General features: G+C 43.7%; 1 protein-coding gene across 1 annotated transcript in view; it reads left to right on the top strand.

Moving 5' to 3' along the window:
* Positions 1-12,393, top strand: part of LOC115095960 (VPS10 domain-containing receptor SorCS1-like) — a 1,120,107-nt gene that overhangs the window by 1,054,771 nt on the left and 52,943 nt on the right. Inside the window, 1 exon segment of the mRNA XM_029610345.1 lies at positions 5,190-5,302. Within this exon segment, the coding sequence (XP_029466205.1) occupies positions 5,190-5,302 (113 nt within the window).

The raw sequence follows: 12,393 nt of genomic DNA, 5'->3' as shown, positions 1-12,393 counted from the left end.
TCCCCACCTTTTTACTGTCCTTACCAAAGACGAGGGTTTGGGCTCTTTTTTCCTCATCAGGGGAGTGATCCACTTCAGGGCCCTACTAACAAACAGCAACAGGAACCAGACACTCATGCATGAGTTTGAGACTCCACACAGGAAGTGTTGTCCAAAGAAATAAAACTTTATTGAAAATAAACTTCTTCTCTGATCACAATTTAGTAGGCATGGAAGTCAGTATACTCCCAAACCCTTTTATTTATTTAAAAGCTTTTTCTATACAGCCTATACAAGCTATTGCAGCTCTAAGCGGTTTACAAATGAAAACATTCATAAATCGTATTGACAGATAAAAATCAAGCAAGTAACATAAAACAAAATAAAGGGATTAATTAAAAGAGGGAACAAAACATTGCAGTGCGTAATGAGTGTAAAAATGGAGAAGTACATTACTTACAGATCTGGAAAAGCAACTGTGTAAAGATAGGTTTTAAGAGCTTCTCTTTCAAACAAATCCTATTACAATTCGACTTTTCTAATAACAGCTTTTGTGGCTGATTATACTACATTCAGTCCCAGTAGTATTTCCTCTGCATGGATATGTATATTAATATGGAATTTTGAGACTGCCCATGGGCCTGCAAGATCATTTTTTTAAATTTATAAAACATATGGAGGATCCTGTGGGTTCCTACTGAGAGGAAGAGTCCGAATTTGTAGGGAGAAGTGTGATAACACTTATGTGGGTTTTAGCTCCCCCGTGTGGGAGCCTGAGATGGTACGCTCTCAGAGAATATAAACCTCTGCCTCCATCTTAGGTTATGGATCTTTTAGTTAAGCCCTCCTAGGAGCTGCATGGCCCTTTGCTGCTCCTTTTTGGTTCATTTTCCTTAGAAATGGACTCTTAGGGGCGGATTTTCAAAGGCCCGCGCGCGCCGGCGTGCCTATTTTGCATAGGCCGCCGGCGCGCGTAAAGCCCCGGGACACGCGTAAGTCCCGGGGCTTTCGAAACGGGGAGGGAGGGGGTGTGGCCGGGGCGTGCCGCGGCGTTTCGGGGGCGTGGCACCGGCCCGGGGGCGTGGTCGAGGCCTCCGGACCACGCCCCCAGGACCGGAGCACGGAGCGGGGCTGCCGGCAACGCGCGCAAAGTTACGCCTGCTTTCAGCAGGCGTAACTTTGCCGACAAAGGTAAGGGGGAGGTTTAGATAGGGCCGGGGGGGTGGGTTAGGTAGGGAAAGGGAGGGAAAGGTGGGGGGAGGGCGAAGAAAAGTTCCCTCTGAGGCCGCTCTGAAATCGGAGCAGCCTCGGAGGGAACAGGCAGGCCGCACTGGGCTCGGCGTGCGCAGGTTGCACAAATGTGCACCCCCTTGCGCGCGCCGACCCCGGATTTTATAAGATACGCGCGGCTACGCGTGTATCTTATAAAATCTGGTGTACTTTTGTTCGCGCCAGTGGCGTGAACAAAAGGCTTGGATATCTTTCTACTCACCAACTGTTGGGTGGAAGCTCAGAAACTGTCTCACTGATTCTACAGGAGTAGGATTCAAGGAAATAATGGACTTTAACTTCAGAATAAATTTATTGGAATTGCAAGGTCAAGCTGAAGCTGTAAAAATGGATTGCAAATAACAGGAACTTGTAACTGAACATTTTATTCAACTTTCCACGGCACCATTATAAATGACTGATCCTGCAAAAGCTAATTTTATTCAGGCTTGTTCATAATATAGGAGCATTTTTAGTTTTTATAAAAAATCTTATTACATGACTTGTTTTTAGTCTTCATTCAATTGCCTGAGGAAGGCTTTTGAAATTGTCAATAGTCTGACTTGTTCAGTTTCCTGTAGTTCCATTAATAATGGTTTAGATTGTGAACTTTTTGCTTCTTACTGTTTGAATAAGGACAACTCAGTGTAATCCACTGCTGTAGAGGCTGAAACTAAGGACCTAAAGCCATTGGATTTCAAGGTTCCACCAATCCTTTGGTTCCAGTATGAGGTCATCACCAGCTCTGATGTTGAGATGATGTTAAAGTCTAAGGACCTAAAACCATTGGATGATGTTAAAACTAAGGACCTAAAACCATTGGATTTCGAGGTTCCACCAATCCTTTGGTTCCAGTTTGAGGTCATCACCAGCTCTGATGTTGAGATGACGTTAAAGTCGCTTAGTGCATCTCGTTGTGCCCTTGATCCTTGCTCAGTTGGTATTTTGATTAGACTGCACACCCACTTTCAGGTTATTATAATGGCCAATATGAATCTGTCCCTCACCCAGCATGTTGTTACCCCTTTTTTTAAAGATGGCCATGATAACATCACTTCTGAAGAACCCTAATCGACCACTGGATTCTGTGTCCAGTGACAGGCCTATCTCTATCTCCCCACACTGGCTAAACTAATAGAAAAATTAATCTTGTCGCAGTTTACCGAGTTTATACAAGCTAATAACATTTGGTATGCTGATTAATGTGGCTTCTGTGCCAATCATAGCACAGAAACCTTACTATTATCTCTATCGGACTACATCTTAGTACATATGGATTAAGGGAAATCATTAATTTTGATCTTCCTTGGTATCTCTGCAGCCTTTGACTGTATGGAACATGTTATTCTTATAAACCGGTTACGTTCACTGGCCATTGGCGGTACCATTCTCTCTTGATTCCAGTCTTTTCTATTGCTGCATCAATTTAAGTCCAGTTCTAATTGTTTATCATGGAGGATTATAGCCAAAATTGATACAAAATTATTCAAAATAGTTAAATCACAAGCAGATTGTGATACATTACAGGAGGACCTTGCCAAACTGGAAGATTGGGTGTCCGAATGGCAGATGAAATTTAATGTGGAAAAGTGCAAGGTAATGCATATAAGGAAAAATAACCCTTGCTATAGTTACACGATATAAGTTCCATATTAGGAGCTACCACCCAGGAAAGAGATCTAGGCGCCATTGAAATCGTTCAATGGCGCCTAGATCTCTTTCCTGGGTGGTAGCTCAGTGTGCTGTGGCAGTCAAAAAAGCAAACAGAATGTTTGGAATTATTAGGAAGGGAATGGTGGATAAAACGGTGGATGTCATAATGCCTCTGTATCACTCCATGGTGACACCACACCTTGAATACTGTGTGCAATTCTGGCCACCACATCTCAAAATGATATAGTTGCACTGGAGAAATTACTGAGAAGGGTGAACAAAATGATAAAGGGCATGGAATGGCTCCCTTATGAGGAAAGGCCAAAGAGATTGCCGCTGTTCAGCTTGGAGAAGAGACGGCTGAGGGGGGTATATGATAGAGGTCTACAAAATCATGAAAGGACTTGAATGGGAAAATGTGAAATGGTTATTTACTCTTTCGGATAATACAATGACTAGGAGGTACTCAATGAAGTTAGCAAGTAGCACATTTAAAACAAATCAGAGAAAATTCTTTTCTATTCAATGCACAATTAAGCTCTGGAATTCATTGCTAGAGGATGTGGTTAAGGCAGCTAGTGTAGCTGGGCTTAAAAAAAGGTTTGAATAAGTTCCTGGAGGAGAAGTCCATAAACTGCTATTAATCAATAGGGAATTGCCACTGCCTGTTGCCGGCATTAGTAGCATGGGATCTGTTAATGTTTGGGTACTTGCCTGGGACTTGTGACTTCGATTAGTCACTGTTGGAGACAGGATACTGGGCTTGATGGACCCTTGTTCTCACCCAGTATGGCATATCGTATGTTCTTCTGTACTGAGTATTCAGCTGCAGTTCTTGGAATTGTGTTTGGAGGATGTGCACTTGTTGTACTGGATACTGGATCTGCTCTGCTGGAGTCATGGTTAGGGAGAAGAAAAAAGAAGAAGACTGCCTTTAATTTCAGCAGCTCCCAAACAGAGTTAGTCTTTTCCTTACACACCACCAGGACTGGGTTTCCAAGATCAGTTCATTAAAGCTGTGGTCCATTCTCTACTAATGTTAAGGAACTCTTAGCTACATTGAGCTCTAACTGACTGGAATTTTATCCCGCTCTACAGGTGTCTTAAACAAAAAAGAATTTGCTGCTCCTGCCTAGAAAAGGAAAAAAATATCTTAAACTCTTGGGTCTTTCTAAGTGGGCTTGCACAATCTGACAGGGCCATAACAAACACACATTAGCTGCACTTCCAATTGATATGTTTGAATGCAGAAAACAAAATGTAGAAAACAAAACGGGGCAGACTTTTCAAAGCCTACCTGCGTAAATCCAGGGGGAGTTGCGCATGTCGCCGGGCCTATTTTGCATAGGCCCGGCGACACGCGCAAGCCCCGGGACGCGAGTAAGTCCCAGGGCTTGAAAACATGGGTGGGGCGTGGGCGGGGCAGACTGGGGCAGGGCGTGGGCGTGGCCAGAGGCCTCTCCACTGCCGCTGGGCCTGGAGATCGCATGCCGGCACTCGGCTGGCAGGCGCAACTTCTGCAATAAAGGTTAGGGGGGGTTTAGGTAGGGCTGGGGGGGGGGGGTTAGGTAGAGGAAGGGAGGGGAAGGTGGGGGGCAGAGGAAAGTTCCCTCCGAGGTTGCTCCGATTTCAGAGCGGACTCGGAGGGAACAGGGAAAGCCATCGGGGCTCCCCTAGGGCACGTCGAGCGCAAGGTGCACAAGTGGGCACCCCATTGCGCATGCCGACCCGAATTTTATAACATGATATAAAATCAGGCGTAGATTTGTGCGTGCCGGGTTGCGCGGACAAATCTACGCTCACACATAGCTACTAAAATCTGGCCCAATATGTGTTCCCTGACTTACAGCTTATAAGGGAACAGCCAAAATACTCATAAAGATGCAATATCTCCTACTGGGGAATCAGGCCCAATCCAGTTCTATCTATTTCAGCACAGCCTAGCACAGGTCCAGCAACAGAAGCTCAGGAAACCTTGTGCCAGCAGAGAACTCGCTGCTGACTTGCACTTAAAGACAGCTGGGTGAATAGGGTAGGTTACCCTGTAGCCAATGGGAGCACAGCTGGGCATAGCTTAGCCCACAGAACCTGGGAAGGTAACAACACTGCAGTTTCCCCAATTCCTCACATGTGGAATATCCACCCCCATCATATGAAATTGACGAGTAGATGCTACTTACAGGCATAAATACTAATTTGCATGCGCATAGGCCTTCATACGCATGTATTAACTGGGTGATATTATATGATGGGATTAATTTACAGAATCTCTATCATTATATTCCTAGAACAATTTCAATCTCTTCGTTTATCGTTTTCCCCAAACTTGGATGACTACAACCCAGATATTCCTGAGTGGAGACGTGACATCAGTAGAGTGATCAAGAAAGCTTTGGTGGAGGTAAGTATAAAACAGAGATGTATAAAATTGGGATGAGGATTACAATTAGAATCTGAAATTTAATTTGCCAAAATTCTGTTTCACTTTGCATGTTTGCTTAGTGTCTCCTCCTGAGAAGCATACTCTTAGTTTCCCTTGTCTTTTTTTCCAACTGCTTTCCATTCTCTCGCTCACTCTCTCTTCGCTTCTTACTGTTTCTATCCCAGCTTTTTCATGCTACCAGTCTCAAGCTTCCCTTCCATAGACCTTCAGCATTCCTTTTTCACTCGATCCTTCCTCACCAGTCTCTCTCTCTCTCTTCATTGGAAGGATAAGAGTTGCTGGGAGAACTAGCAATGAGCCGTGACAGATAAAGGTCATGGGAGCTCCTGTGGGGGATGAGGAAAGCAACTATGACATGCTGCTGAGGAAGAGGGAGGAGTTTATAAATGGGAGACGAAGATAAGGTGGAACATGGGGAAGTGCCTGGGGGATAGGGAAGAAGCAAAACATGCCGTGGGTAATGTGGGCCACTGGCATCTCCTTCCTGGTGATATCATGTGGGCAAGTCATAACCCTCATGGTAAGGCTGTGTCTCTAATCCTTAAGGACCTTCACTTTCTCTTTTGTTTTATTGTATTTTCCTGAGAAATTTATAAGGGGTTATTATTACAAACAAAAAGGGGGGGGGAAATCAATGGGGAAAAAAATGAGTCATTTATCTTCGGATTTTCTCCCGTTTTTATTCATTATAATAAGCATTGATAAATTACTGGGAAAAGTAAAATAAAAACTGAAAATGAAGGTCCCTACTAATCCTTTTCCTGGTCTCCTCCCTATCTTCCATGTTTAGCCCACCTAGTTTAACTTGGGTTATTCCACTTAGATTCCTTGACTCCAATTAATCCACATTTCAAGGATGTGCTTTGTCAGTATAGAGGATTTTATTCTCCTTTCCTTTGATCATGCGTAGCGTAGGAAGTTTGGCACAGTTGACTGGTACAGTTGACTAGCCACAATACATTTGATCAATTTACCTACATTTAGCATGTCTGAGATCCGACAATAATTCTCTAAAGTATTGGTATCCTATTTAGCTTTTTGCAGAATGGATATCAGGAACATATCACTCAAAGATGTACTAATAATCACTTATAACCAAAGAAAATAAATATTTGCTCCATCTTTAGGTATTCATGAGGGAAAGGACTCAGTCTAACAAGTAGTCAGTCTACTATCTCATAGATTTTTCTTTTCTTCCTCTAGTCTAGGTAACTGGAACTTATCTAATTTTCCAGTTACTGGTTGAATCTGAAGATCCAGAGAAGAATCCTGATTTATGCATATTTTAGTTAGGGGGGGTCAACTATTTATTTATTTATTTAAGATACTTATATTCCGCTGATCTTAAAATCTTACTCCTTAGTGGAATACAATAATACTGAATTCTAACTAGACACTAAGGAGTAGAGATGTGAATCGTGTCCTCGATCGTCTTAACGATCGATTTCGGCTGGGAGGGGGAGGGAATCGTATTGTTGCCGTTTGTGTGTGTAAAGTATCGTCATAATCGTTAAAATCGTGAGCCGGCACACTAAAACCCCCTAAAACCCACCCCCGACCCTTTAAATTAAATCCCCCCCCCCAAATGCCTTAAATTACCTGGTGGTCCAGCGGCACACTAAAACCCCCTAAAACCCACCCCCGACCCTTTAAATTAAATCCCCCACCCTCCCGACCCCCCCCCAAATGCATTAAATTACCTGGGAGTCCTCCGTAGCGGCGGTCCGTGGCTAAATCGGGGGAAGGGGGAGAGCACGAAAACTGGCACACTAGATCGTGAGTTCTTCAGCCGGCGCCATTTTTCAAAATGGCCGCCGCAAAATGGCGGCGGCCATAGACGAAAACGATTTGATGCAAGAGGTCGTTCCGGACCCCCGCTGGACTTTTGGCAAGTCTTGTGGGGGTCAGGAGGCCCCCCCAAGCTGGCCAAAAGTTCCTGGGGGTCCAGCGGGGGTCAAGGAGCGATTTCCTGCCGCGAATCGTTTTCCGTACGGAAAATGGTGCCGGCAGGAGATCGCGAGGGTTCCGGACCTCGCTGAACGACAATGTCCGTATGGACAATGGCGCCGGCGCCATACGCGTATGGCCGGCGCCATTTTCTGTACGGAAAACGATTCGCAGCAGGAAATCGCTCCTTGACCCCCGCTGGACCCCCAGGAACTTTTGGCCAGCTTGGGGGGGGCCTCCTGACCCCCACAAGACTTGCCAAAAGTCCAGCGGGGGTCCGGAACGACCTCTTGCGTCGAATCATTTTCGTCTATGGCCGCCGCCATTTTGCGGCGGCCATTTTGAAAAATGGCGCCGGCTGAAGAACTCACGATCTAGTGTGCCAGTTTTCGTGCTCTCCCCTTCCCCCGATTTAGCCACGGACCGCCGCTACGGAGGACTCCCAGGTAATTTAATGCATGGGGGGGGGTTCGGGAGGGTGGGGGATTTAATTTAAAGGGTCGGGGGTGGGTTTTAGGGGGTTTTAGTGTGCCGGTTTTCCTGCCCTCCCCCTTCCCCCGATTTACGATTTTTTGACGATAAATTGGGGGAATTGGTATTGTATCGTGGCCCTAACGATTTTTGACGATTTAAAATATATCGGACGATATTTTAAATCGTCAAAAAACGATTCATATCCCTACTAAGGAGTCAGTATTCAAACATATCCAGATAAGTAATTTAGCTGAATAAGACTTACCTGGTTAATTTACAAGGGATATTCTATTTGCCAGCACAGCTAGGCTGCTGAAAATCCTTGTAAAAATCACTAGTTAGCTGGATAGGTGTTATCCTGCCATGGAACAGGTCTAACTTATCTGGTTAACTTAACTGGACAAGTCCAAATATCAGCACTTATCTGATTAAGGCCTGGATTCACTAATGCCGCAAGGCTTAGTGAATCCTGACGCTAATGGGGGGGCGGGGGGGGGGCGGAACGGGGGGCAGTCCTGCGCTAGCCGGCAGCGATCGCACCGCCGCGGTGCGATTGCTGCCGGTGTCGTGCCGAATAACTACACCATAAAAGGTGTAGTTATTCAGCGTGAAATAGGCAGCAAAAAGGCTCCTTACGTTTTCGCTGTCGGCGCCATTTTCGCAGAGTCGGCCCCGGTGACGCCCCCGACTCCTCCTCTTCCGGGGCCGACTCCACCCCGATGTAGCTAGTGCAGGCCTGCGCTAAGCTTTCTAGCCTTAGAAAATAAGGCCCTAAGTTAAGCAAAAAAGTAACTCTTTCCCAATCCGTGCACATACCCAGCTAACTACTTATCTGGCTAAGTGGCACTGCTGATCACAGCTGAATATTCATCCACCAGCATTTAGCCAATTAAGTCGCTACTTACAAGTCACCAGCTATCTAGTGCTAAATACCGGCCTCTTTCAAAGGAGCTATACATGTAAATGTAACATACTATCATAGCAATTTTCAAAACCATTTACTTCATTAAGGGTTAATTTTTAAAAGTCTGTGCGTGCGTCCATGTGCGCGCGATTCCCGGCACGCCCACGTGGACGCGGCTATTTTATAACATGCGGCGTCAGCAAGCATGTCTTATAAAATACAATTCCCGCATGCACATGTGCACCGTATTTTAATGTCTGCACATGCATCTGTGGGCAGGTGGCCTTTTCCGCGCACAATGGGGGGGATTTTCGAAAACAACACGCAGCAACGGGAGAAGGGTTTTCCCAGTTCCCTCCCAGTCTGCTCCAATTAATTTCCCTATCCACGTAACTACCCTTCCTACCTTTCCCCCCCCCCCCCCTCTTCTCTCCTCCCTGATCCCTCCCTAATCCTTTCCTAACTATTAGATTTTTTTTTTTTTTAATACTCACTGCTCCTTTGGAGCAGAAGTAACTTCGGCGCGCCAGCCGGCTGCCGGCGTGCACTTCCCCGGGACAGGCCCTATGGCTCCTGTCCTGGTCGGCCCTCACCCTGTCCAGACCCCATCCCCCGGACTGCCTCTTTTCATTGGCCTTGCACTTCTGCACGTATCAGGGGTTACGCGCTTGGCCAAGTCATTTCTAAAATGCACTCGGCGTGCGCACGGCCTGGTCACGTGCATAACCCCCGGATTTTACAGAAGCGAGCCTCTTAAAGTTCGGGCGTAAGTGCACAAAGTAGGTAAAACCTATTTACAATTCAATGATGTATATTGTAGCAATTTTCAAAAGCCCACTTACACAGGTAAAGTGCATTTACATATGCAAAAACCAGTTTTATGCATGTAAATCCTTCAGAACATTATCCTCTTTTTCCAAACACAAATAAATGCTATTTATTATTTCTCTAAAAAAACGAAACCAGCTCTTCACAATTTAATGAGGTCTGTATTTCTACTGGAGAATGCAGAAAATGAAACTTATGAATTAGTTTAAACAGTTCTCTTGGACCAAATAATCCCAGAGAAGTAAGTCTTTTTCATCTTCATAATTTCACCACATATATCATCAATGCATTAAACCCACATACTTATCCTACCTATTTTTAAAAAGTATATATGCATATTACAAATGCGCAGAAGTAAAATAGGACTTACTCGCATAAATCAACCAATTTTAAAACATGCACATGGAAATGGAACTAACCCACAACTTCCTGCAGTCCTTCCACAGGTTATTGAAACCTTCCTGGTTCTTCAGCCTGAATTCCCTCCAGTTCACCCAGATCTCCCACCCAGTCAGTACTTCACAATAAACATGTTTAAAATCATTTATGCCAGATATTTATTTAAAAAAAAAAAAAAAAATTTACAGCCCACTTATAACGAGCCAGTCAAGATAATTATCAGCTATAAAAATCCACAAGTAAATTGGATAATGTACTCATGTAAGGGTCTTTTAAAATAGCAACTTATGCACGTGTTTGCCCCACCTGGGAATGCCCCTAGACTGCTCCTTTATACATGCATCTAAAGTGCTTAAAGTGAAAATATGCCATGTATTTTCGACATTGATGAAATATGAAATTGATGAGTAGATGCTACTTACGGGCACAAATACTAATTTGTATGTGCATAGGCCCTGATTTTCAAAAGCATTTGCATGCTTAAAACTGGATTTTACCTGCGTAAATGCACTTTACCTGCATTAAGTGGCTTTTCAAAATTGCTACAATACATGTTTTTGATTTGTCCATTAAGTTTTACCTTCGTTAAGTGCACTTAAAGCAGGCTTTCGAAAATTACTCTGATAGTATGCTACATTTACATGCATAACTCCTTTGCGAATTCACCTAATAATATTTTGAAAATTCACTCCTCAGGTGGTAGCGGCGTTTCTGATCGGGAGGGCAGGGATAATAAGGGGTGCACTTGTTGGATTAGTCAGAGGAGTTCCGATTTGGAGAGGCTGACTTTGAGTTTGTGTTTGTGGAGCCATTGCGCCATGGGATGTAATATTGCACTGATGCTTGTTTTTTTCCCTGTGCTTTTTATAAAGCACACTATAACAGGGAGATGTCAGCTTCAGTTTTCAAAAGACAACCAACAATGTTAATTACTTGCATTTGTTCTTGGCCGTTACCAGGGTACATTAAGCTTACAGATGTACAAAAATCAGTTCCATGTACAACATAATAAAGCATTATCATTAGACTTAGAAGATAGGTACTTCTTTCTTTAAATAAAATGCAATTTCTTAGCTAAAGAACCAAGTCAAGGCCCTGATATTTTTCTTCCTGCAATTAGCATTGAAAGAGGTAATATAGGTCCTCTGTTTGTATTAGTACATTCTCTTATAAAGTAGAGTAGACATTTTAATCACTGTACATTGCATAAGCAGTATCTTTGACATTTAGGCTATATTATACTGTTTCCTTCATATGTATTTCTTTTAATTTCCTTGTTCCATTCGTATCCAGTTCTTGAATACTTAGAGCTATAAGATACAATAGGGTTATTGTTATATCGCAGCTAGGAATCTGTGTTATTGTCCAGCAAAGAGAGTGTTATTTGCCTTATGATAAATCCTGTCACCTTTTTAGCAACACAAGTTTGTTCTATGTGCTCAGACTAAAGAGTTACATAGTCACTCTACTTACATTACATGCAATTACATTTTGAAATGAATAAATGGTCACGGAATGCTAATGAGCTGGCTGCTCCTTTCTTTTCATGGCTGACAATCTTTTGCTATTGAATTGATGGTCAAGTTGAATGGAATCCTGTCCGTAATGTATCACAGAAATGTGACGATAGTGAGTGTCATTACTTTCACATTGTTGACTATTACAGAAAATAACCCCAATAATTAAGGTGCCTGACAGCATCATACCATGGCCTGCTGTTGCCAATAATGGAAATTGTCATTTCTCACCATTATTTAATACAGTACATATATAATACAATACATAACCTCACACACATAAAACGCATCAGCATTACATTTGGTGCCATCAGCAGAAAAAGTGCACTAGAGGAGTTTACAAAAGGCTGATTACTGAACAACATGATAACAAGTTAGAAAACCAAAAGCATCAGATTGCACCAAAAGTCAAGGTTAGTTTGATGACTCCAAAACACCAAAATGCAACATTCAGTAATGATGTGTTAACGCTGAAGATTTTACAGTCTAAAATGACTTTCAGTTTAATATACCAACAAGTAAGACGGTAACTTTCAAAGCGGTGCGCAGGCACACATTAATCGGTCCAAGCCCAGGGACGCGGCTATTTTACAACATATGCTCGTATATGCGCACATGTTATAAAGTAACCTGGTCACGTGCACATGTGGCACAATTTTAAGTGGACGTGCACCTCTGTGAACAAAAGCCACTTCTACCACGCAAGTGGGAACATTTTAAAAGGGATGCATGCCGACACCATTGTCTGTTTTACCAATTCCTCCCCAGTTTGCCCAGTTACCGGCTAGGTCCTCCAAACCCTCCTGATTTGATAGCCTGTACTCGCCCCAGTTACCCCAGACCCGCAGCAAGTTGTTTTTTTAAAATTTGCACGCTATCCATAGTAGAAGTTACGCGGCCGGGAGCCTCTGCACATGCTGGATCACATAGGTATTTACGCACAAATTTCTGATTAAAGTCCCAAAATGCCCAGGCCTCAC

This window comes from Rhinatrema bivittatum, chromosome 7, assembly GCF_901001135.1.
Source record: "Rhinatrema bivittatum chromosome 7, aRhiBiv1.1, whole genome shotgun sequence".
NCBI classification, from domain to species: Eukaryota; Metazoa; Chordata; class Amphibia; order Gymnophiona; family Rhinatrematidae; genus Rhinatrema; species Rhinatrema bivittatum.
This window is presented reverse-complemented; position numbering and strand designations above follow the sequence as displayed.